This window comes from Oncorhynchus clarkii, chromosome 29 (assembly GCF_045791955.1).
Source record: "Oncorhynchus clarkii lewisi isolate Uvic-CL-2024 chromosome 29, UVic_Ocla_1.0, whole genome shotgun sequence".
Taxonomy (NCBI): Eukaryota; Metazoa; Chordata; class Actinopteri; order Salmoniformes; family Salmonidae; genus Oncorhynchus; species Oncorhynchus clarkii.
In genome coordinates this window covers 37,683,274-37,710,688 of record NC_092175.1, presented here as the reverse complement: position 1 = coordinate 37,710,688, position 27,415 = coordinate 37,683,274, and the positions used below count along the sequence as shown (strand labels likewise).

Below are 27,415 nucleotides of genomic sequence, written 5' to 3'. Positions count from 1 at the left end.
CATGGGCTGCATCTCATGGGTTCTCCCTGACCTCTGCCTTGTTCTTGATGACAGAGGAGAAGCGGACGAGTTTAATCTCCTTGGTGTCCCGTCCTCTAGCGTCGTCCCACACATATTCAGGTGACAGCAGCTTGGTGGGCTTATTCTTCACCAGGTACCAGTTCAGGTGACTCTCCTCCTGCCACACAGCCTCAACACCCACAGACTTATCCACCTAGAGGGGGGGTGGGGGTTGGGGGGGGAGAAGGGCGGGTGGAGAGGAGGAGGAAGAGGGAAGGAGGGGTGGATATAGGGGGAGAGAGTGAGTGACTGCATGCCTGCCTGCATGCGTGCATCTGTCTGTGCGTACGTCTCGGAATGCATGCCTTTCTGTCTGCATGACTGTCTGTCAGGTATGAATGTGTGAGTGTGCGTTTTGCCTGCCTGAGTGCCTACCTCCAGGTGCTCCCTGCACGTCTTGGTCAGCCTATGAACATCCTCCAGCACTCCTCCGAATATGTTGGCCTGGTAGTAGAAGTCTCCCTGGTCCTGAGGTACAGAGGCTGTGGACACAGCCCGCCGCTCGTAGGGGTACTGGCTCCGGGGGTACATGTAGAACCTGCAAGATACAAGACCGTTTTGTATTGTTACTTTATTTAACCAGGAACATACCCTTACTAAGGTCACAGTAAAACTTTATTTGGATATTCTGTAGAGCATCTACAAATGTACTATCAGTAACATTTAAAATAACTAACCCTAACCCTGATCTTAGCCCTTACCCTAAACATAACCCTTACCCTAACCTCAACCCTTGCTTAGCAACAGATTTTTTGATAGTTTGACCATCTGTAGAGCATCAACGAAAATCTTGTTGCCACTCCGTGTCACATTTTCTGGCCTTTTCCAGACAAAGAATCGATTTCAAACTGCCTCTGAGCGATGAGCCCAGCCTAGGAGACTGTATATTAAAGGGGACAGTCTAGCGAATTCAGCAATTGTGGTTCTATCTAGCTGTGGAATTTCCAGCTGGATTTAGAGCTCTCAACATGAAAAAAATCGGAAATAATTTAGTAGATTTGAAACACAACCACAATTCTCGTGGTCACAGAGGGACGAAAGCTGAAGTTGTAAGGAGTCTGCAGACATACAAATGGTGTTTCTGCGTCGCTCTGAGGACTCTGGGTAGAAAATGCTCTGTCGTCAGTTATATGAAATGGGGACTAATTTGTACTGTTACTAAATATGATCATATTTGTATATACAGTTATAAGAATGATCTGAAGGGTTGTCCACATATGTTTGTATATACAGTTATAAGAATGATCTGAGGCGTTGTCCACATATGTTTGTATATACAGTTATAAGAATGATCTGAGGCGTTGTCCACATATGTTTGTATATACAGTACATTCGGAAATGATTCAGACCCCTTCCCTTTTTACATTTTGTTACGTTACAGGGGGAAAAAAAATATTTTTAAAATAAAATAAAAATTCCTCTTTAAGTAACTATTAAGTGTTTAAGTAAGTATTAACAGGTGTAGACGCTGGCCCTTTAAGTAAGTAAGTAAGTAAGTAAATTTTACCAGGGGTGGATGCTGGCCCTTTAAGTTATTAAATTAGTAAGTAAATAAGTAAGTAAGTAAGTAAGTGTTATCAGGAGTGGATGGCGGCCCTTTAAGTAAGTAAGTATTACCAGGGGTGGATGGCAGCCACCAGTCTCCCCAGCGCCTCGGACCCCACACGGCCATGGAACCTCATGTCTACGTCCAGGCAGAAGATGTAGTGCGCCTCCTGGTGGATGTGATCCTCAATGGCAGTCTGCTTCCAAGTAGATGGTTGGTGGATGTTCAGTAGAACTTCAAGCAATCAAACAAATCAATCAAAGTTGATTGTCCTCAGATGTAAATTTGGTTTGCAGGCAGGGTTAAAATTATAAAAAAATACACAGTCCATACAATCTACTGTCAACAATATTTAAACTAACTGGTATGCACTAACCCTATAGGTATAACCTCTTAACTGTAACCCTAGAAATATGTTGCCTATTATCAACAGTTGATATTTTGTTGATAGTTGGGACATCTGTAGGGAGCTACTACTAAATTTTCACATTTAGTCATTTAATGCCTTGTTAAATAAAGGTTTGAATTTTTATTAAAATAAACTTTAGCAGACGCTCTTATCCAGACCAACTTACAGGAGCAATTAGGGTTGTGTGCCTCGCGCATAGGCACAGACAGATTTTTCATGTAGTCGGCTTGGGGATTCAAACCAATGACCTTTCAGTTACTGGCCCAACGCTCTTAAACGCTAGGCTACCTGCCGCCCTACTACTACTAATAATAATAATAAATAATAAATAATAATAATAATATTAATAGTTATTAATAATAAACTAAAGAACTCATAATGTAGTAATGATATGAATAAAGTGTGACCTGGATGAGCTCCATGCGGCGGAGGGATATCTCCTGCCAGCGGTCGAACTTCGGCACGCTCACGATGCTGAGCAGCCTGCCGACACCAAGAGTCACGTTGCTAGGCACGTCGCTGGGCAAGTCGGTGAACACGTAGTAGTGCACATCCAGCCCCACCTGGAATCACATTTCACTTCAATTGAAAGGGATGGAATTTGTAATGAATTGAGTTACTTTTAGTACATTTAATGTAGTCAGCCACCAATTGTACAAGTTCTCCCACTTAAAAAGATGAGGCCTGTAATTTTCATCATAGGTACATTTCAACTATGACAGACAAAATGAGGGAAAAAAATCCAGAAAAATCACATTGTAGGATTTTTAATGCATTTATTTGCAAATTATGGTGAAAAACCATTAGTAACACAAGTCATGGATTAAAATCCTGCAGCGCATGCAAGGTCCCCCTGCTCAAGCCAGCGCATGTCCAGGCCCGTCTGAAGTTTGCCAATGACCATCTGGATGATATAGAGGAGGAATGGGAGAAGGTCATGTGGTCTGATGAGACAAAAATAGAGCTTTTTGGTCTAAACTCCACTCGCTGTGTTTGGAGGAAGAAGAAGGATGAGTACAGCCCCAGGAACACCATCCCAACCGTGAAGCATGGAGGTGGAAACATCATTCTTTGGGGATGCTTTTCTGCAAAGGGGACAGGACGACTGCACCGTATTGAGGGGAGGATGGATGGGGCCATGTATTGCGAGATCTTGGCCAACAACCTCCTTCCCTCAGTAAGAGCATTGAAGATGGGTCGTGGATGGGTCTTCCAGCATGACAACGACTCAAAACACAGCCAGGACAACTAAGGAGTGGCTCCATAAGAAGCATCTCAAGGTCCTGGAGTGGCCTAGCCAGGAGTGGCCTAGCCAATAGAAAATCTTTGGAGGGAGCTGAAAGTCCGTATTGCCCAGCAACAGCCCCGAAACCTGAAGGATCTGGAGAAGGTCTGTATGGAGGAGTGGGCCAAAATCCCTGCTGCAGTGTGTGCAAACCTGGTCAAGAACAACAGGTATGATCTCTGTAATTGCAAACAAAGGTTTCTGTACCAAATATTAAGTTCTGCTTTTCCGATGTATCAAATACCTACGTCATGCAATAAAATGCAAATTAATTACTTAAAAATCAAACGTGATTTTCTTGATTTTTGTTTTAGATTCCGTCTCTCACAGTTGAAGTGTACCTATGATAAACATTACAGACCTCTACATGGTTTGTAAGTAGGAAAACCTGCAAAATCGGCAGTGTATCAAATACTTGTTCACCCCACTGTATCTACATAGGCCCATTATCAGCAGCCATCACTCCTGTGATCCAATGGCATGTTGTGTTAGCTAATCCAAGTTTATCATTTTAAAAAGGCTAATTGGTCATTAGAAAACCCTTTTGCAATTATGTTAGCACTGCTGAAAACTGTTGTGGTAGTTAAAGAAGCAATAAAAAAACTGTCCTTCTTAAGACTAGTTGAGTAACATTGCAAACGGGCTCTAACCAGAATAGAATGTGGGAGTGTACAACTGAGCAAGAAGACAAGTAAATTAGTGTCTAGTTTGAGAAAAAGACACCTCACAAGTCCCCAACTGGCAGCTTCATTAAATAGTACCCGCAAAACACCAGTCTCAACGTCAACAGTGAGGAGGCGACTCCGGGATGCTGGACTTCTGTTCTGTGAAGGGAGTAGTACACAGCGTTGTACAAGATCTTCAGTTTTTTGGCAATTTCTCACATGGAATAGCCTTCATAGACTGACTAGTTTCAGAAAAAAGGCCTTTGTTTCTTGCCATTCTGAGCCTGTAATCAAACCCATAAATGCTTATGCTCCAGATACTCAACTAGTACGAGGATAGTGAGAGGACAACAGTTGGGAGAAAGCTATAAAATCACCTCTAAATTATTTGAGCTCCATCAGTCCAATGTGAGGCAAATCATTTACCAATGGAAAGCATTTAACATGACAGTGGCCTAGAAGTGGACGCCCTTCCAAAATATCCCCAAGTGCCACAAAAACAATGAGAAATCAGGTAAAAGCCAACCCAAACATAACATCTCCCTTGCTGCATCTCAGGTAACTGTGCATGGTTCAACAATAAGAAGAACACTGAATCGAAAATGCCATTCATGGGAGTGTTGCTAGGAAGAAGCCTCTGCTGTCAAAAAAAAAAAAAAAATCATCTTAACTTTGCCAGAGACCACCTGGACAAACCTGAAGGTTTCTGAAAGTCCATTCTCTGGACTGATGAGTCCAAAATTGAACTTTTTGTTCACAATCAACACCACTATGTGTGGCGACAACCCAACACTGCCTACCACCAAAATAACCTTATCCCAACAGTCAAGCATGGTGCTGGGAATGTCAAGATCTGGAACTGCTTTTCCTCCTCTGGACCTGTACGACAATGAATTCTGAGGTATACCAGGAGATTCTTGAACAGAACGTCAGGCCATCAGTCAAGGAGCAAAAGCTGGGCCGAAAATGGGTCTTACAAACTAAACAACGACCCAAAGCATTCAAGCAAATCTACCAAAGAATGTGTTTTGGATTGACCTAAATCCAATCGAGATGCTGTGGCAGGACCTGAAGCGGGCAGTTCATGGCAGACACCCCTCGAACCTTACTCAATTGGCTGAGTTCTATAATCTCTGAAAACAGATGTCAGAGACTGATTACTAACTATAGGAGATGTTTCCTCCAAGTTATCGCTGCTAATGGAGGTGCCACAAGCTTATGACTGAAGGGGTTCACGTTTTTTTCACCCATCAAATCTGAGTTTCTGTTAAATAAACCACTTTTGTTAACAAACATTTAAATGATCTGTCATTTACTTGGAATGTTTTTATTACAAATTGGGGATTAGATAAGGATTTTACGTTTATTTACATTTTTTATAGCTAAATAATGACCAGCCCTGCAGGGTTCACATACATTCAAGCAGCACTGTGTGTGTGTAATAAATAAATAAATAAATAAATAAATAAATATACACACACACACACACACACACACACACACACACAGTGGGGAGAACAAGTATTTGATGCACTGCCAATTTTGCAGGTTTTCCTACTTACAAAGCATGTAGAGGTCTGTAATTTTATCATAGGTACACTTCAACTGTGAGAGACGGAATCTAAAAAAAAAAAAAAATCACATTGTGTGATTTTTAAGTAATTAATTTACATTTTATTGCATGACATAAGTATTTGATACATCAGAAAAGCAGAACTTAATATTTGGTACAGAGATCATACGTTTCCTGTAGTTCTTGACCAGGTTTCCACGCACTGCAGCAGGGATTTTGGCCCACTCCTCCATACAGACCTTCTCCAGATCCTTCAGGTTTTGGGCGTGTCGCTGGGCAATACAGACTTTCAGCTCCCTCCAAAGATTTTCTATTGGGTTCAGGTCTGGAGACTGGCTAAGCCACTCCAGGACCTTGAGATGCTTCTTATGGAGCCACTCCTTAGTTGCCCTAGCTGTGTGTTTTGGGTAGTTGTCATGCTGAAAGACCCAGCCACAACCCATCTTCAATGCTCTTACTGAGGGAAGGAGGTTGTTGGCCAAGATCTCGCAATACATGGCCCCATCCATCCTCCCCTCAATACGGTGCAGTCGTCCTGTCCCCTTTGCAGAAATGCACCCCCAAAGAATTATGTTTCCACCTCCATGCTTCACGGTTGGGATGGTGTTCTTGGGGTTGTACTCATCCTTCTTCTTCCTCCAAACACAGCGAGTGGAGTTTAGACCAAAAAGCTCTATTTTTGTCTCATCAGACCACATGACCTTCTCCCATTTCTCCTCTAGATCATCCAGATGGTCATCGGCAAACTTCAGACGGGCCTGGACATGCGCCTGCTTGAGCAGGGCGACCTTGCGTGCGCTGCAGGATTTTAATCCATGACGGCGTAGTGTGTTACTAATGGTTTTCTTTGAGACTGTGGTCCCAGCTCTCTTCAGGTCATTGACCAGGTCCTGCCATGTAGTTCTGGGCTGATCCCTCACCTTCCTCATGATCATTGATGCCCCACAAGGTGAGATCTTGCATGGAGCCCCAGACCGAGGGTGATTGACCGTCAACTTAACCTTCTTCCATTTTCTAATAATTGCGCCAACAGTTGTTGCCTTCTCACCAAGCTGCTTGCCTATTGTCCTGTAGCCCATCCCAGCCGTGTGCAGGTCTACAATTTTATCCCTGATGTCCTTACACAGCTCTCTGGTCTTGGCCATTGTGGAGAGGTTGGAGTCTGTTTGATTGAATGTGTGGACAGGTGTCTTTTATACAGGTAACGAGTTCAAACAGGTGCAGTTAATACAGGTAATGAGTGGAGAACAGGAGGGATTCTTAAAGAAAAACTAACAGGTCTGTGAGAGCCGAAATTCTTACTGGTTGGTAGGTGATCAAATACTTATGTCATGCAATAAAATGCTAATTAATTACTTACAAATCATACAATGAGATTTTCTGGATTTCTCTCACGGTTGAAGTGTACCTATGATGAAAATTACAAACCTCTACATGCTTTGTAAGTAGGAAAACCTGCAAAATTGGCAGTGTATCAACTACTTCTCCCCACTGTATAAACACACACACACACAGACATTGTTATCCCTGGACCTTCTTTATATTATACCAGTCAATCCATTTGATAGATAGTTCTGGATTCTCACCATGAAGTGCTTCTCAGATGACTCTAAGAAGTCACGGAGAAAACGAGTGTATCTGTAAGGAAGAATAGAGATGAAATACATATACAGTACCAGTCAAAGGTTTGGACACACCTACTCTTTATTTGTACTATTTTCTACATTGTAGAATAATAGTGAAGACATCAAAACTATAAAATAACACATATGGAATCATGTAGTAACCAAAAACATTCCCAGGACATAGACATATCTGATATTGGCAGAAAGCTTAAATTCTTGTTAATCTATCTGCACTGTCCAATATACAGTAGCTATTACAGTGAAAGAATACCATGCTATTGTTTGAGGAAAGTGCACACTAATGAACTTGAAAAGTTATTAATAAACCAATTATGCACATTTGGGCAGTCTTGATACAACAATGTGAACAGAAATACAATGGTTCATTTGATCAGTCTAAAACTTTGCACATACACTGCTGCCATCTAGTGGCCCAAATCTAAATTGCGCCTGGGCTGGATTAATACATTATGGCCTTTCTCTTGCATTTCAAAAAATGGTACAAAAAAAATATTTAAAACACGTTTTTTTCTTTGTATTATCTTTTACCATATCTAATGTGTTATATTCGCCTACATTAATTTCACATTTCCACAAACTTCAAAGTGTTTCCTGTAAAATGGTATCAGCAAAATGCATATCCTTATTTCAGGTCCTGAGCTACAGGCAGTTAGATTTGGATATGTCAATTTAGGTAAAAAACTTTGAAAGTTTCTTCAAGTGCAGTCACAAAAACCATCAAACGCTATGATGAAGCTGGCTCTCATGAGGACCGTCACAGGAAAAGGAAGACCCAGAGTTCTCTGCTGCAGAGGATAAGTTCATTAGAGTTACCAGCCTCAGAAATTGCAGCCAAAATAAATGCTTCAGAGTTCAAGAAACAGACACATCTCAACATCAACTGTTCAGAGGAGACTGCGTGAAATCAGGCCTTCATGGCCGAATTGCTGCAAGGAAACCACTACTAAAGGACACCATTAAGAAGAAGAGACTTGCTTGGGCCAAGAAACACGAGCAATGGACGTTAGACCAGTGGAAATCTGCCCTTTGATCTGATGAGTCCAAACTTTAGGCTTTAGGTTCCAACCGCTGTGACTTTGTGAGATGCAGAGTAGGTGAACGAATGATCTCTGCATGTGTGGTTCCCAATGTGAAGCGTGGAGGAGGAGGAGTAATGGTGTGGGGGTGCTTGTTGGTGACACTGTCAGGGATTTATTTAGAATGCAAGGCACACTTAACCAGCATGGCTACAACAGCATTCTGCAGAGATACACCATCCCATCTGGTTAGCACTTAGTGGGACTGTCATTTGTTTTTCAACAGGACAATGACCCAACACACTTCCAGGCTGTGTAAGGGCAATTTGATTGAGAAGGAGAGTGATGGAGTGCTGCATCAGATGACCTGGCCTCCACAATCACCCAACCTCAACCCAAAATCAGATGGTTTGGGATGAGTTGGGCCGCAGAGTGAAGGAAAAGCAGCCAACAAGTGCTCAGCATATGTGGGAACTCCTTCAAGTCTGTTGGAAAAGTATTCCTCATGAAGCGGTCATCAAGGCAAAGGGTGGCTACTTTGAAGAATGTAAAATATTAAATACATTTTGATTTGTTTAACACTGTTTTGGTTACTACATGATTCCATATATATGTTATTTCATAGTTTGATGTCTTTACTATTATTCTACAATGTAGAAAACAGTACAAATAAAGAAAAACCCTTGAATGAGTAAGTCTGTCCTAACTTTTGACTGGTACTGTACATCTATGTGAAATGACAGAACTAAAGTTACTATATCTTCAATGATGGATAAAAAAAATTAGACAGAGAAAACAATTAGGTGAAACATTCAGGTTGTCAATAATTAATAATGTGAAACGTTCAGGTTGGACAAGCAAGCGTGCCTGCAGGGGGAAATGTGTATGTAAAAAACACAGCTAGAGACAGACTGCATTCTTGTGACATGAGATGGCCTTATTCGGAAATATGAAGTCCATGTAGAGTTATAGTGTGTGTCCCAAACATTAATCTATTCTCTATATAGGACTCGGGTCAAAAGTAGTGCACTGCATAAGGAATAAGATGCCAGTTGAGACACAATCATAATCCCCACTTGCGAACGGTTTGAAAAATGGAGACAGGCAACATAAATGAGGTTATGATGTAGATAACATCAACTAAAGATATTAACACATGAGGTGAATGCATGTGGAGAGGTGCATGGTGAATGCATGTGGAGAGGTGGTACACTTGTGGATGGGTGCATGCTTGTGTTAGTGGCAGCAGTCTTGACATTTCTTGTAGGTGATACATACACACATAGGAAGTGATGTAAACATTGCCTTGGAAACAGGTTTCTACACATGGAATTTGTGACTTACTTCCCTACAGCAAACACAGTGGTAGCAATGGTGAGGTTGTGGGACCTGAAGGCCTCGTCTATGACCAGGGGGTCGAAGGTCCCCTCCCAGACTATAGGAGCCAGCCATGGGGTTACAGTCAGCACGTCAGTCCTCCTGAATAGTAATAGTAATAATAATAATAATAATAATAACAGTAATAATAACTAGAATATTACATTTCCTGAAGAAACTGTGTGTGCTTACTACCTTGTTTTAAAGTATTTATGGATTTGCAATAAGTTATAGTAGTGGTAGTGACTGCAGTAGAAATGATAGTTGAAAAAGTAGGTTGATTGATTGATTGGTTGGTTGATAAGAAATTATAGCCTGAACATGTGAAAACATGTGAACATTGGTTTGGTGTCTAGCTTCCCAGTTTAAGAGTGACAATTATTGATGGTGGGTTTATATGCTAATTTACGCACATTTAAGTAGTTATAATTACATAGTTTTGAAACTGTTGAAATGGCAGCAGTAGCATTCAAAATGTCTACCAGTGTGTTCTTATGTTTAGCATTGAATCCATGAAATGACATGATCATTTATGAAAATTTACATTGTTTATAATATTTAAAGGTTAGGATAGCCTGGATATTTTAAAGTTGGTGTTGTAGCTTAAATGACCAAGGAGCATTTTAAATGGTTATATTTGAAAAGGTATAGATAGATGGAACGCTTGAACAGTGCAAGAGTTACCATTACCAGCGGGGTATTGAATGCAAATCTGAAGTTTGTTTGGAGCTTTTGGAGGTATAAAAAATCTCATGCTTGATGTTTAGGTGGAGACTGGTTGAGCTGCTCAGTTAGATTGTATGGACAAAAACAAATTACCAGTTTCCCCCGCTTCAGATAATAACACATTCTTGACCAGGAACGGATGTTGCATTATCAAGGACCTCAGCCACCCGAGCCACGGCCTGTTCACCCCGCTATCATCCAGAAGGCGAGGTCAGTAAAGATGCATCAAAGCTGGGACCGAGAGACTGGCCATCAGACTGTTAAATAGCCATCACTAGTCGGCATCCATCCAGTACCTTGCCCTGAACAAAGTCACTGTCACTAGCCGGCTACCACCCAGTTACTAAACACTGCACCTTAGGACAGGGTTCCCCAACTCGTGGCCCACGAGCCGAATTTGGCCCGCAGGTTTTCTGAGAAAAATAAATAAATAAATATATTATTTTTTACTTTCATTGTCGGACATAAAAAACAGGAAATCAGCTCTAAGTGATTTTAATTTAAGAAATCTGATCCCAGGTATTCCCATGCTTTAAACCTGTTGGGGCTAGGGGGCACAAGGAGTTCCCTAAAGGGAACACCCCCTCCCATTCAGCTGAAAAAAATATTATTTTGAAATATTTAACTTTCCCACATGAACAAGTCCAATACAGCAAATGAAAGATAAACATCTTGTTAATCTACCCATCGTGTCCGAATTTTAAAATGTTTTACAGCGAAAACATGTATTTATGTTAGATGACCACCAAATTCAAAAACACACAGCGATTTTTCAGTCACAAAAGCATAAATATAGATAAAATGAATCACTAACCTTTGATTATCTCCATCGGAGGACACTCATAGGACATCATGTTATACATGTATTGTGTGTTTTGTTCGATAATGTGCATATATATATCAAAAATCTCAGTTTACATTGGCGCGTTACGTGCAGTAATGTTTTGATTCCAAAACATCCGGTGATTTTGCAGAAATACTCACAATAAACATTGATAAAAGATGCAAGTGTTATTCACAGAATTAAAGATAAATGTATCCTCTATGCAACCGCAGTGTCAGATTTTTTTTTTTAAACTTTACGGAAAAAGAAGCATCAACGGAAGCTACAAAAAAACACTATAAATATTCACTTACCTTTGAATATCTTCATCAGAAGGCAGTTCCAGGAATCCAAGTTCGACAATAAATGACTGATTTGTTCCATAAAGCCCACCATTTAGCCACTTGTTGTTAGCTTGTTCAGCCCAGCATTCAATCCTCAAAAAGCACGAGCAATTCCTCCAGACAAACTCCAAAAGTTCCGTTACAGGTCGTAGAAACAAGTCAAATGATGTATGCAATCCATATTTAGGATGTTTTAAACATTAAATCAGCAATAAGGTTCCAACCGGAGAATTTCATTGTCTGAAGAAATGTATTGGAACGCAAGAACTCTCTCGTGACCGCGCGCAATGAGACCGAGGCTTTCTGCCAGACCACCCACGCAAAGAGCTATTATGAGCCCCTCCTTTATAGTAGAATCATACAACCAGAATCTAAAGACGGTGACATCTTGTGGAAGCCCTAGGAAGTGCATGCTCATCCATATCTAAGATGGACATCAAATGGCACTGTTTTCAACATTGAGTTCTCACTTCCTGTTTGGATTTCTTCGCAGGTTTTTGTCTGGCATGAGTTCTGTTATACTCACAGACATAATTCAAACAGTTTTAGAGACTTCAGAGTGTTTTCTATCCACCAGTAATAATAATATGCATATATTCCCATCTGGGAAAGAGTAGGAGGCAGTTTACTCTGGGCACGCCTTTCATCCAAAAGTGAAAATGCTGCCCCCTAGCCCCAACAGGTTTTAATAGAGAGACACGTGATTGTATACAAATGTAAGCAAGGTTTGAAATTATTGTGTTTTAGTCAAACATGATATCTGCTTGGGCTTCTTGCGGTCAATTTGCAGTCTACAAATTATTTATTCCACAGAAATCTACACACAATACCATATAGCAAAGAAAAAACATTTTTTTTTTTTTGCAAATGTATAAAAAAAATATTTTCAGTAGCAGGGATCGAGGGAAAGATGAACGCTTTCATCCTTGATGAAAACTTGCTCCAGAGCACTCAGGAACTCAGACCTTCCAACAGGACAACAACCCTAAGCACATTTTTATTTTACCTTTATTTTACCTTTAATTTAACTAGGCAAGTCAGTTAAAAACAAATTCTTATTTACAATAAGAGCCTTGTTCAGGGGCAGAATGACAGGTTTTTACATTGTCTGCACTGGGATTCGATCTAGCAACCTTTCGGTTACTGGCCCAACACTCTAACCACTAGGCTACCTGCTGCCCCCATAGGCAAGATAATGCAGGAGTGGCATCGAGATGAGTCTCTGCATGTGGCCCAGCCAGAGCCCAGACTTGAACCAGATCAAACATCTCTGGAGAGATTAAAAAAGTGAAGGGGTCTGAATACTTTCTGAATGCACTATATATACAGTCATGTGATAAAGTAACTACACCCCTGGAAAGTGGTGTTTTTTTTTTTACATATTCCAAGCAATTCGAAGTACATCATTCCACTGTCTGACGGATCATCTATAAATTGAGAAAATTCCAGACCACACGCAATCTACCTAGGACAGGTCATCCTACCAAATTCAGCCCCAGAGCTGACCAAAAGATGCTCACAGTAGTCTCCAAGAACCCCAGGGTAGCATTAAGTGATCTATAGATATCTCTTGCCACAATGAATGTCGAGTCAACTGTCAGAAAGAGACTGCACAAACTTGGCCTACATGGGAGGTCAGAAAGGAAGAAGCCTCTTCTCTTCAAAAATAATATCAAGACAACTGACGTTTGCCAGACAACACCTGGGTAAAGACAAACTACTGGAACAATCTGGACAGATGAGACAAAGGTGGTGTTCGGTCACAATGCCAGATGCCATGTTTGACGAAAATGAAACACTGCCTTTGAACAGAAGAAACTCATACCAATCGTAAAGCATGAAGGTTGTGGCAATATAGTTTGGGGCTGCTTAGCTACCTTAATGATGGGAAGTTGGCCAGGCCCCGAGTCAGCCATGAATTATATATTGATTGATATGAGCAACTTTTTTTACTCCAATGAAATGAAATGTTATTGGTCACATATACATGGTTAGCAGATGTTAATGTGAGTGCAGCAAATTGCTTCTGCTTCTAGTTCCGACAGTGCAGCAATATCTAACAAGTATTCTAACAATTCCACAACAACTACCTAATACACACAAATATAAAAAGGGGTGAATGAGAATATGTACACTGCCGTTCAAAAATTTGGGGTCACTCAGAAATGTCATTGTTTTTGAAAGAAAAACAAATTTTCTATTAAAACAACATCAAAATGATCAGAAATACAGTGTAGACATTGTTAATGTTGTCAATGACTATTGTAGCTGGATACGTCTGATTTTTAATGGAATATCTACATAGGCGTACAGAGGCCCATTATTAGCAACCATCACTCCTGAGTTCCACATGTGTTAGCTAATCCAAGTTTATCATTTTAAAAGGCTAATTGATCATTAGAAAACCCTTTTGCAATTATGTTAGCACAGCTGAAAACTGTTGTGGTAATTCAAGAAGCAATAAAACTGGCCTTCTATTTAATGAAGCTGCCAGTTGAGGACTTGTGAGGTGTCTGTTTCTCAAACTAGACACTAATTTACTTGTTCTCTTGCTCAGTTGTGGACTGGGGCCTCCTACTCCTCTTTCTATTCTGGTTATAGTCAGTTTGCACATTCAGGGCTCGAAGCACCCAGTTTATAATATAATATAGAAATCAAACAATAGAATACAGCTCTATTGTAATGCTGTATTCTGCATGTGCTGCCACTTACACTGGTTCCATAAGCTTGGCTTGATTGCTCTGTAATCTGAAAAAACACGGAGAGCACGTTTACTTTTTGCAGAGAACAGACTGGCACTGATATGATAATAAAAATGTTGAAGGCTAAGACTTGTTTGGGGTGCCAGTCTGTTTGTGCCATCATGCCACTTCTTGTCATGTTTGGGATGAAAAGGAGTGGCACGATTGCACAAACAGATCACGGACCAGGCTATGGTTGGTTGATGAAGTAATGAAATGTTATTAATAGTATAAAGAGTACAGTGCAGTACGGTGCAGGTTCAACAGGTGTTTACAGTCAGTATCCACACGTACTCACTCACCTGTGATTCAGCACAACCTGGTGATTCACCTGGCGCCATGTTAACCCCTCCACATACTCACTGAGACCCTCACTGACAGACAGACAGACAGACAGACAGACAGAAAGCATAGAAAGGAGAGAGAGAGAGAGAGAGAGAGAGAGTGGTTCAGTTAGTAGAGCATTGCAACACCAGGGTTGTGGATTTCTCCCATTCGTCTCTGCAGATCCTCTTAAGCTCTGTCAGGTTGGATGGAGAGCATTGCTGCACAGCTATTTTCAGATCTATCCAGAGATGTTCGATTGGGTTCAAATCCGGGCTCTGGCTGGGCCACTCAAGGACATCGAGACTTGTTCCAAAGCCACTCCTGCTTTGTCTTGGCTGTGTGCTTAGGGTCGTTGTTCTGTTGGAAGGTGAACCTTCAAACCAGTCTGAGGTCCTGAGCGTTCTGGATCAGGTTTCCATTAAGGATCTCTGTACTTTGCTCCGTTCATCTTTGAACAGAGGGTAATTACAATTACCCACCCTTGACATTGAGGGTTATGGTGTAGGGGTTACTGACCGACCATCATCAACATCGCTGCCTTTGGAGTCAAGCAAAAGTGACTGAATGGAGGTGGCGATGCGAGTCAATGCAATGGAGCCTGAGGTAACGCTAACCAGTCATGACTGTTGTTGAACTAGGCTAGCGTTAGACACTGGACAACATTGTTTCAACTCTAGTTGAAGGTAACTAGCTAATTGCGTCTGAAGTGTTTTGTGTAACACCTCCCAGCAAATAACGTTGCTAACTGCAACACAATTTATCCGTGTACCCCTGTTATTAGGTAACATTAGTTTACAGATTTGTTTTTGTATTGTTTTGTTAACTCCACCTCGTTTAGTTAGACTGAAGTTGACATAGCTGTTTGCTGAAAAATAAATGAGTCTGTATTTACTGTGTGTTGTGTGTGTTGTGTGTGTTGTGTGTGCAAAGCATACAACAGGTAGCCTGTTTATGACAACTGATATATTTGGGTTCAGTCGTCTTAACAAAACGTGTGTTTGTTTTCAGGATGACGTCTCCATCTCGGAAAATGTTTTCATCCTGGAGGAGACTGTGCAGGAGGCAGGTGATACATGCCAATCCATGTTATTTCTAAGACTATTGTTTATTTCAAGTATATGCCGTGATTATTGAATATAACTATAGCGTAATTGATGCCTTAATCGTGTTCTACCAACAGGAAAGAACGGTTAGTACAGCATGCCAAACTGACCCCTAGGTGCCAGAGTGTTCCTGTGCTGCAGTGGAGAAGAGGTCCACTTGGACCATCACTAAAGAGCTCAGGGCCCAGCTAGATTGCGCTCACGACCATCAGTATACAACTGAGTCCTGCCCCTATACGCCACAGATGGAGCTGACGGAGAGTGAGATCAGTGAAGACCAGAACTCGCTGTATGAACCTGAGAGCTCAGAATCACAATCATCACAGTTCGAGTCAAGATACACAATTGATCCCTTTGGGGGAGCGGGCTACCTTGTCCGGGTTCTGCTGTTTCAATGCATGTGCTACCCTGTCCCGGTCCTGGTGTTTTAACAGATGTGCTACCCTGTCCCGGTCCTGGTGTTTTAACAGATGTGCTACCCGGTCCCGGTCCTGGTGTTTTAACAGATGTGCTACCCTGTCCCGGTCCTGGTGTTTTAACAGATGTGCTACCCTGTCCCGGTCCTGGTGTTTTAACAGATGTGCTACCCTGTCCCGGTTCTGGTGTTTTAACAGATGTGCTACCCTGTCCCGGTCCTGGTGTTTTAACAGATGTGCTACCCTGTCCCGGTCCTGCTGTTCCGACTCTCTCAACCTATTAATGCTCAGCTATGAAAGGACAACTGACATTTTCTCCTGAGGTGTTGAACTGTTGCATCCTCTATAACCACTGTGGTTATTATTGTGATGTAAAAAGGGCTTTTGTAAAATACGATTGATTGTTTGTTTGCTGTGCTGGATGCTGTGTATTCACTAACTTTCTGAATGATGGAAATGTTTATAGTATCTGTAACATATTTTGGTGTGTATTTAATCTGCATCTTAACTTATTAAAGTGACAATCAGCAGTAGAAACAATAACAAGGTGTCTCCTTGCTCCTCTTTCGGTAAAAAGCTGAGGGATGGGCCTGGATAAATGTAACCACTCTCAAATTCATAGACTGAGATATAGATGCAAGGACTGACCATCCATAATATCAACATTGTATTCCTGTTTCTATGATCTGTTTCCGCTACCATGTACCCAATTCTCCTTGGATAAAGGTGTCTTCTAAATGGCATATTATTAAAGTCTACTTTGACTCTGCCAACTAGTTGCCCGTGTGTGTACCATTCCTTTCCAATAGATGGCAGCCAAAGCTAGTTGAAGTCACTACTCTAGCGACAGGGACATGGGATTAGTGCGCACCGAAAGTAGTTCACTTCGAAGCAAGTTTATCTGGTTACACGTGAACCTGTTGTAATAGTGGACAAGCTAACGAACACTATTTTTTACATAGATCAAATGCCTGGGTTGTATGTTTTAGGCTAGATTTACTAAATAACTTTTATTCAGCGCCTTATGGAAGAAACGGCACACGCAGTGATGAGACGCCGCACACCTCGTCCAATTATCCCTTGTGCCGATAGGTTGAACTAGCGATAAACTGTCAGCCTGGATGCTTTGCAAAAAAAATCATAAGAAAAATGTGTCTGATACCGAAACTAAATCACAATGTATTTATAATGAGCACGCCCCACTATTGTTTAAAATGAGATTTCATTAATCATGATGCTGTCTGCGATTCCAACTCTGGTAACACATTTACGTTTAGACGACCAAAGTGCCAAACAGCGCTGACGATAAACATCTTTATATGATATATATAAAGATGTTTATGTTTGTACATAATATATCTATATCATATAAAGATGTTTATCGTCAGCGCTGTTTGGCACTTTGGTAACACATGTACGTTTAGACGAGCAGAGTTGGAATCGCAGACAGCATCATGATTAATGAAATCTCATTTTAAACAATAATGGGGCGTGCTCATTATAAATACATTCCTAGGGCCTAGGAACAGTGGGTTAACTGCCTTGTTCAGGGACAGAACGACAGATTTGTACATTGTCAGCTCGGGGATTCAATCTAGCAACCTTTCGGTTACTAGTTCAAACAATAACATGTTCACCAATTATTTAACTGTCATATCGTCTGCTGACTGGTTGTGTAACCTCTTCTGCCAGGAAGTCCTTCATAAGGATTAGTAACACAATACATCGCAAAACAGACTGACAGGAACCTCTGACTGGATGTAATACGGCTACCATCTCTCTCCAACACACACTCATACTCTAGCCATTACCTGGCAGTATCCCCACTCACACCATTTTGTGTTTACCTATGCCAACCCTCTAGCTGAGGTGTTTCATGCGGCATATCTGTGTTGTGACTGCTAGGAGAACGAACTCTGATCTGGGGCAACGATCAAAAATGAACGGCTTCAGTAGGTTTATTGGCTCCCTAACTAACAATTCTTTCATTCTCAAACTTGGAGCTACTCTGTAAATTCAGCCATTTTGTGGTGTTCCAAAATGCTCTCTCCTGCCAGTGACGCAACAATGCCAATATGGCGATGTACACTTACAGTTAGCTGGCGTTCTATATCATAGTGTTTCCATTCCCCTTTAAAGACTGTTTGTACATAGTCCCCCATTTTAGGGGAGAAAAAAATATTGGGACAAATTCACTTCTATGTATTTAAGCAGTATAAAGTTATGTATTTGGTCCCATATTCATAGCATGCAATGATTACATCAAGCTTGTGACTGGTAGCATCCACATTAATGTAGAAGTGTTTAGAAACAAATTATACTCTTATTTATCATAAAAGTGACTCCAAAATGACACAGCACATTATTTACCATTAATTTCTATTGGGCACAAAATAATCTGAAACACAATTAAAACAGCTAATGCATCCAGCAAATGTGTAGAACTTTAGCAACACCTTACAGTACAGCATCCACCCAGCTTTAGCCACACCTTACAGTCCAGCATCCACCCAGCTTTAGCCACACCTTACAGTCCAGCATCCACCCAGCTTTAGCCACACCTTACAGTACAGCATCCACCCAGCTTTAGCCACACCTTACAGTACAGCATCCACCCAGCTTTAGCCACACCTTACAGTACAGCATCCACCCAGTTTTAGCCACACCTTTCAGCACAGCATCCACCCAGCTTTAGCCACACCTTACAGTACAGCATCCACCCAGCTTTAGCCACACCTTACAGTACAGCATCCACCCAGCTTTAGCCACGCCTTACAGTACAGCATCCACCCAGCTTTAGCCACACCTTACAGTACAGCATCCACCCAGCTTTAGCCACACCTTACAGTCCAGCATCCACCCAGCTTTAGCCACATCTTACAGTACAGCATCCACCCAGCTTTAGCCACACCTTACAGTACAGCATCCACCCAGCTTTAGCCACACCTTACAGTACAGCATCCACCCAGCTTTAGCAACACCTTACAGCACAGCATCCACCCAGCTTTAGCCACACCTTACAGTACAGCATCCACCCAGCTTTAGCCACACCTTACAGTACAGCATCCACCCAGCTTTAGCCACACCTTACAGCACAGCATCCACCCAGCTTTAGCCACACCTTACAGTACAGCATCCACCCAGCTTTAGCCACACCTTACAGTACAGCATCCACCCAGCTTTAGCCACACCTTACAGTACAGCATCCACCCAGCTTTAGCCACACCTTACAGTACAGCATCCACCCAGCTTTAGCCACACCTTACAATACAGCATCCACCCAGCTTTAGCCACACCTTACAGCACCCACCCAGCTTTAGCCACACCTTACAGTACAGCATCCACCCAGCTTTAGCCACACCTTACAGTACAGCATCCACCCAGCTTTAGCAACACCTTACAGCACAGCATCCACCCAGCATTGTAATACATGTTTTCTTACTTGAGAGAGACAGATGCGCAGCGTGAGAAGACAAGCCTTTGATGAGGAGAATAAAAAAAATTAAACAACAATAGTGATGACAATAAAAAGTTCAAATGTAGGCTACAGCTTCTCAAATGTCATTACCAGCAGAGAACCATTCCCCCAGCGATTACTAAAGCAAGTAGCCAGTGTTCACGCTCTGGAGAAGAAAAAAATACTGTCATTAACAACCAACAATATTAATTTCTGCTAAATAAGAAGTACTGTAACTACAGTACCAGTCAAAGTTTGGACACACCTACTCATTCCAGAGCTTTTCTTTATTTGTAATATTTCCTACATTGTAGAATAATAGTGAAGACATCAACTATAAAATAACACGTATGGAATCATGTATGGAATCACATATGGAATCATGTATGGAATCACGTATGGAATCACATATGGAATCACATATGGAATCACATATGGAATCATTTGACATTTTTCAAAGCAGCCACCCTTTGCCTTGATGACAGCTTTGCAGCTTTAATAGTGAATTGGTGGAATTTATTTTCTTATTAATGCGTTTGAGCCAATCAGTGTTGTGACAAGGTAGGGGTGGTATACAGAAGATAGCCCTATTTGGTAAAAGACCAAGTCCGTATTATAGCAAGAACAGCTCAAATAAGCAAAGAGAAACGACAGTCCATCATTACTTTAAGACCGGTGAAACTCTGTCCTTTGGTCTGATGGGTCCAAATTTGAGATTTTTGCTTGCAACCACCCTGTCTTTGTGAGATGCAGAGTAGGTGAACAGATGATCTCCACATTCACCACAGTCGAGAGTGGATGATGGATTAATGTTACATGTCAGTTACAATACTAGCTCAGCACTGCGAATATACCCTAATTTAGTTGTTTTCTGTTAAGTTAAACAGCATTTATCTTGCCAGTTACATCTGTCATCTAAATAGTAGCCAGTTTCTGCTCTGCTTGCTTTTACAACTCAGTGATCGAATGCACTGTATCTGTTGCGTTCTGAAAGTATTCAGACCCATTGACATCTCAAATTTACTTACAGCCTTCTTTGTTTTTCCCCCTCATCAATCTACACACAATACCCCATATTGACAAAGCAAAAGCAGGTTTTTCTAAATGTTTGCAATTTTTTATTTGATTTATAAAAACTGAAATATCACATTTACATATGAATTCAGACCCTTTACTCAGTACTTTGTTGAAGCACCTTTGGCAGCAATTACAACCTCAAGTCTTCTTGGGTATTTCCTATTTGTTTTATGTAACCTTTATTTAACTAGGCAAGTCAGTTAAGTACAAATTCTTATTTACAAAGACAACCTACACCGGCCAATCCCGGACAACGCTGGGCCAATTGTGCGCTGCCCTATGGGACTCACACTAACTACCGGATGTGATGCAGCCTGGATTCTAACCAGGGTGTCTGTAGTGACGCCTCTAACACTGAGAGGCAGTGCCTTAGACCACTGCGCCACGCGGGGGCCCCATGACGCTACACGCTTGGCACACATATGTGGGCTGTCATGTGCCTTTTACTGAGAAGTGGCTTCAGTCTTGCCACTCTACCATAAAGGCCTGATTGGTGGCGTGCTGCAGATATGGTTGTCCTGATGGAAGTTTCTCCCATCTCCACAGAGGCACTCTGGAGCTCTGTCAGAGTGACCATTGGGTTCTTGGTCACCTCCCTGACCAAGGACCTTCTCCCCCGATTGATCGGTTTGGCCCGGGTAGCCAGCTATAGGAAGAGTCTTGGTGGTTCCAAACTTCTTCAATTTAAGAATGATGGAGGCCACTGTGTTCTTGGGGACCTTCAATGCAGCAGAAATATTTTGGTACCCTTCCCCAGATCCTGTCACAGAGCTCTACGGACAATTCCTTCGCAACATGACTTGTTTTTTCTCTGACATGCACTGTCAACGGTGGAACATTTTATAGACAGGTGTGTATCATATCCAATCAATTGAATTTACCACAGGTGGACACCAATCAAGTTGCAGAAACATCAAGGATGATCAATGGAAACAGGATGCACCTGACCTCAATTGAGTCTTATAGCAAAGGGTCTGAATACTTACAGTACCAGTCAAGAGTTTGGACACACCTACTCATTCAAGGGTTTTTCTTAATTTTTTTGTATGTTATACATTGTGCAATAATAGTGAAGACATCAAAACTATGAAATAACACATATGGAATCATGTAGTAACCCAAAAAAGGGTTAAAGAAATCACAATATATTTTAGATTTGAGATTCTTCAAAGTAGCCTCCCTTAGCTTCCCTTTGCTTTGATGACAGCTTTGCACACTCTTGGCATTCTCTCAACCAGCTTCACCTGGAATGCTTTTCCAACAGTCTTGACAGAGTTCCCACATATGCTGAGCACTTGTCTGCTTTTCTTTGGGTTGAGATGGGGTGATTGTGAAGGCTAGGTCTTCTGATGGAGCACTCCATCACCCTCCTTCTTGGTCAAATAGCCCTTACAAAGCCTTGAGGTGTGTTGGGTCATTGTCCTGTTTGAAAAACAAAATGAACATCCCACTAAGCGCAAACCAGATGGGATGGTGTATCACTGCAGAATGCTGTGGTAGCCATGCTAGTTAAGTGTGCCTTATTCTATATAAATCACTGACAGGGTCGCCAACAAGCACCATCACCTCCATGCTTTACAGTGGGAACCACATATACGGAGTTCATCCGTTCACCTACTTTACGTCTCACAAAAACACGGCGGTTGTGACCCAAAATATCAAATTTGGACTCATCAGACCAAAGGACAGAATGTCCATTGCTTGTGTTTTTTGGCTCAAGCAAGTCTCTTCTTCTTATTGGTGTCCTTTAGAAGTGTTTTTTTTTCAGCAATCCGACCATCTATTCTTCCACCCTAGAAATCTGCTCATTTTACTCTCTATTCCGAACACACTAGGCGACCAGTTCTTATAGCCTTTAGCCGTACCCTTATCCTACTCCTCCTCTGGTGATGTAGAGGTTAACCCAGGCCCTGAAGCCCCCAGTATTAATCCCATTCCCCAGGCGCTCTCATTTGTTGACTTCTGTAATGGTAAAAGTCTTGGGTTTCATGCATGTTAACTTCATTGGGATAGGGGGCAGCATTGGGAAGTTTGGATGAAAAGCGTGCCCAGAGTAAATTGCCTGTTACTCAGACACAGAAGCTAGGATATGCATATTCTTGGTAAATTTGGATAGAACACTCTAAAGTTTCCCAAACTGTTAAAATAATGTCTGAGTATAACAGAACTCATATGGCAGGCAAAAACCTGAGAAAAATCCAACCTGGAAGTGGGAAATCTGAGGTGTGTAGTTTTTTTGCCTATCCAATATCCTGTGTCTATGGGGTCAGATTGCACTTCCTACGGCTTCCAGTAGATGTCAACAGTCTTTAGCAGTTGTTTCAGGCTTGTATTGTGAAAGGGGTTCGAATAAGAGCTGTTTCAACAAGTGGTCAGGCTTAAAGCCTTTAGTCTCACACGACAGTCGTTTTCTTTCCTTTCTAATGACAATGGAATTGTCCAGTTGGAATGTTATTGAAGACTTATGATAAAAACATCCTAAAGATTGATTGTATACATCGTTTGACATGTTTCTACGAACTTTAATGGAATTTTGACTTTGTCTGGACTTTGTGAGCGCTCTTCGTGCATTTGGATTACTGGACTAAACGCTCAAACAAACAGGAGGTATTTGGACATAAAGATTAACTTTATCGAACAAAAATAACATTTGTCTAACATGGAGACCTGGGAGTGCCATCAGATGAAGATCAAAGGTGATTCATTTTAACGCTATTTCTGACTTTTGTGACACCTCTCCTTGGTTGGAAAATGGCTGTATGGTTTTCTGTGGCTAAGCGCTGACCAAACATAATCGCATTGTGTGCTTTCACGGTAAAGCCTTTTTGAAATCGGACACTGTGGCTGGATTAACAAGAAGTTTGTCTTTAAAATGGTGTATCATACTTGTATGTTTGAGGAATTTAAAATTATGAGATTTCTGTTGTTTGAATTTGACGCCCTGCAATTTCACTGGCTGTTGCCGAGGTGGGACGCTCACGTCCTGAACGATCTCAGAGAGGTTAACATTAGAAGCCTCCTACCTAAGTTTGCTTTATTCACTGCTTTAGCACACTCCGCCAACCTGGATGTCCTAGTTGTGTCTGAATCCTGGCTTAGGAAGGCCTGCACCCTCCCGCCCGCCTAACATCACTACTCTGGACGGTTCTGACTTAGAATATGTGGACAACTACAAATACCTAGGTGTCTGGTTAGACTGTAAACTCTCCTTCCAGACTCACGTTAAGCATCTCCAATCCAAAATTAAATCTAGAATCGGCTTCCTATTTCGCAACAAATCCTCCTTCACTCATGTTGCCAAACATACCCTCGTAAAACTGACCATCCTACCGATCCTTTATGTGTAACTCTGTGTTCTTGTTTTTGGTCGCACAGCTTTGCTTTATCTTGGTCAGGTCAAAGTTGTAAATGAGAACTTGTTCTCAACTGGCCTACCTGGTTAAATAAAGGTGAAATAAAATGAAATAATATATATATATTTTTTTTTAAATGAAGGTCTAATTCACGCAGTCAAATCAAATTGTATTTGTCACAAGTGTAGACCTTACAGTGAAATGCTTACAAGCCCTTAACCAACAATGCTTCTAGAAGTTAAGATTGATTTTTTAAATTAAGTTAAAAAAAATAGATAAGAAAACATTTTAAAATAAAAGTAACAAATAATTAAACAGCAGCAGTAAAATAAAAAGTGTGGCTATATACACGGGATACCGGTACAGAGTCAATGTGCGGGGGCATTGGTTAGTTGAGTTAATATGTACATGTAGGTAGAGTTAGTGACTATGCATAGATGATAAACAGAGAGTAGCAGCAGCGTAATAGAGGGGTCTGGGTGGCCCTTTGATTAGCTGTTCAGGAGTCTGATGGCTTGTGGGTAGAAGCTGTTTAGAAGCCTTTTGGACCTTGACTTGGTGATCCGGTACCTCTTGCCGTGCGGTAGCAGAGAGAACAGTCTATGACCAGGGTGGCTGGAGTCTGACAATTTTTAGGGCCTTCCTCTGATACAGCCTGATAGAGGTTCTGCATGGCAGGAAGCTTGGCCCCAGTGATGTACTGGCCTCTGTAATGCCTTGCGGTCGGAGGACGAGCAGTTGCCATACCAGGCAGTGATGCAACCAGTCAGAATGCTCTCAATGGTGCAGCTGTAGAACCTTTTGAGGATCTGAGGACCCATGCCAAATCTTTTCAGTCTTCTGAGGGGGAATAGCCTTTGTCGTTCCCTCTTCACGACGGTCTTGGTGTTGTTTTGGTGTGTTTGGACCATGATAGTTTGTTGGTGATGTAGACACCAAGGAACTTGAAGCTCTCAATCTTTTCCACTACAGCCTGATGAGAATGGGGGCGTGCTCGGTCCTCCTTGTCCTGTAGTCAACAATCATCGCCTTTGTCTTGATCACGTTGAGGGAGAGGGTGTTGTCCTGGCACCACACGACCAGGTCTCTGACCTCCTCCCTATAGGCTGTGTCATTGTTGTCGGTGATTAGGCCTACCACTGTCATCGGCAAACTTGATGGTGTTGGAGTCGTGCCTGGCCATGCAGTCATGAGTGAACAGGGAGTACAGGATGGGACTGAGAACGCACCCCTGAGGGGCCCCCGTGTTGAGGATCAGCATGGCGGATGTGTTGTTACCTACCCTTACCACCTGGGGGCGGAATGTCAGGAAGTCCAGGATCCAGTTGCAGAGGGAGGTGTTCAGTCCCAGGGTCCTTAGCTTAGTGATGAGCTTTGAGGGCACTATGGTGTTGAACGCTGAGCCTGTAGTCAATGAATAACATTCTCACATAGGTGTTCCTTTTGTCCAGGTGGGAAAGGGCAGTGTTGAGCCAGGAACATTTTCCAGTCAGTACTAGCCAAACCGTCCTGTAGCTTCGCATCTGCTTCATCTGACGACTTTCTTATTGACCAAGTCACTAGTGCTTCCTGCTTTTGCTTGTAAGCAGGAATCAGGATAATATAATTATGGTCAGATTTGCCAAATGGAGGGCGAGGGAGAGCTTTGTACACATCTCTATGTGTGGAGTAAAGGTGGTCTAGAGTTTTATTCCCCTCTGGTTGCACATTTAAAATGCTGATAGAAATTAGGTAAAACTGATTTGAGTTTTCCTGCATTAAAGTCCCCGGCCGCTAGGAACGCCACCTCTGGATTAGCGTTTTCCTGTTTGCTTATGGCCGTATACAGCTCATTGAGTGCAGTCTTAGTGCCAGCATCGGTCTGCTGTGGTATACAGACAGCTACGAAAAATATAGATGTAAACTCTTGGTAAATAGTGTGGTCTACAGGTTATTATGAGATACTCTACCTCAGGTGAGCAAAACCTTGAGACATCCTTTGATTTCATGCACCAGTTGTTGTTTACAAATATACATAGACCCTACCATGTATTACAAGAGGCAGCTGTTCTATCCTGCCGAAAAAGCGTAAAACCAGCCAACTATGTTAATCATGTCGTCGTTCAGCCACGACTCTGTGAAACATAAGATATTAGTTTTTAATATCCCGTTGGTAGGATTTATGTGCTTGTAGTTTGTCTATTTAATTATTGATTAATTGTAGGTAGGCTAATAGGACTGATGGTAAAGGTAGATTACCCTCTCGGCGATGGATCCTTACAAGGCACCCGGACCGTCATTCACCATCCAGCCATCTTTGCCGCCTACGAATGACGGGGATGAGGGCCTTGTCAAGTGTCTGGAGTAAATCCTTCCCGTCCGACTCGAAGAAGAATTCCTCCAGTACGGGGTGAGTAATCGCTGCCCTGATATCAAGAAGATCTTTTCGGTCATAAAACACGGTGGCAGAAACATTATGTACAAAATGAGTTACAAATAACGCGAAAAAAAACGTACACATTAGCACAATTAGTTACGGGATCGTAGTAAAACGGCGACCATATCCTTCTGCGCCATTATTAAGCAAAAACCAGTCTCCTCTGAACAGTTGATGTTGAGATGTGTCTGTTACTTGAACTCTGTGAAGCATTAATTTGGGTTGCAATTTCTGAGTCTGGTAACTAATGAACGTATCCTCTGCAGCAGAGGTAATTCTGGGTCTTCCTTTCCTGTGGCGGTCCTCGTGAGAACCAGTTTCTTCATAGCGCTTGATGGTTTTTGCGTCTGTACTTGAAGAAACTTTCCAAGTTCTTGAAATTTTCCACATTGACTGACCATCATGTCTAAAATAATGGACTGTCATTTATCTTTGCTTATTTGAGCTGTTCTTGTCATAATATGGATTTTGTCTCCTACCAAATAGGGCTATCTTCTGTACACCAACCCTTCCTTGTCACAACACAAATGATTGGTTCAAATGCATTAAGAAGGAAAGAAATTCCACAAGTTAACAAGGCACACCTGTTAATTGAAATGCATTCCAAGTGACTACCTCATCAAGCTGGTTGAGAGAATGACAGGAGATAAAGCTTTCATCAAGACAAAGGATTTCTACTTTGAATAATCTCAAATACATTTGGATTTGTTTAACACTGTTTTGGTTACTACATGATTCCATATATATGTTATTTCATAGCTTTGATGTCTTCACTATTATTCTACAATGTATAAAATAGTCAAAATAAAGAAATCCTGGAATGAGTTCTGTAGGTGTGTCCAAACTTGTGACTGGTACTCTGTGTATTAAAGTAGTCAAAAGTTTAGTATTTGGTCCCATATTTCTAGCATGCAATGACTACATCAAGCTTGTGACTCTACAAACTTGTTAGATCCATTTGCTGTCTGTTTTGCTTGTGTTTTGGATTATTTTCGTAAATAGTGGTGTCATTTTGGAGTCAATTTTATTGTAAATAAGAATATGTTTCTAAACAC

The 27,415-nt window shown here is 41.7% G+C and overlaps 1 protein-coding gene across 1 annotated transcript; it reads right to left on the bottom strand.

The window, feature by feature from the left end:
• Positions 1 to 13: 13 nt before the first annotated feature.
• On the bottom strand, positions 14 to 26,500 carry LOC139388224 (globoside alpha-1,3-N-acetylgalactosaminyltransferase 1-like). Its single transcript, XM_071134774.1, has 12 exons — positions 26,461 to 26,500; positions 26,252 to 26,365; positions 19,626 to 19,680; positions 19,500 to 19,535; positions 14,514 to 14,585; positions 14,183 to 14,218; positions 9,545 to 9,679; positions 7,125 to 7,176; positions 2,423 to 2,578; positions 1,678 to 1,802; positions 436 to 598; positions 14 to 214 (listed from the first exon to the last, which is right to left on the bottom strand). The coding sequence occupies exons 1-12, from the start codon at positions 26,498 to 26,500 to the stop codon at positions 14 to 16; spliced, it is 1,185 nt and encodes a 394-aa protein (XP_070990875.1).
• Between the last annotated feature and the right edge of the window lie 915 nt (positions 26,501 to 27,415).

Excerpts from the sequence above, each read along its gene's own strand:
- LOC139388224 (XM_071134774.1), bottom strand. The coding sequence starts at position 26,500 with ATGGCGCAGAAGGATATGGTCGCCGTTTTACTACGATCCC. Across the intron at positions 19,536-19,625 it reads GGGGGAATGGTTCTCTGCTG|GCTTGTCTTCTCACGCTGCG; the intron begins GTAATGACATTT and ends TCCTCATCAAAG. Across the intron at positions 14,219-14,513 it reads CAGGTTGTGCTGAATCACAG|ATTACAGAGCAATCAAGCCA; the intron begins GTGAGTGAGTAC and ends GTGTTTTTTCAG.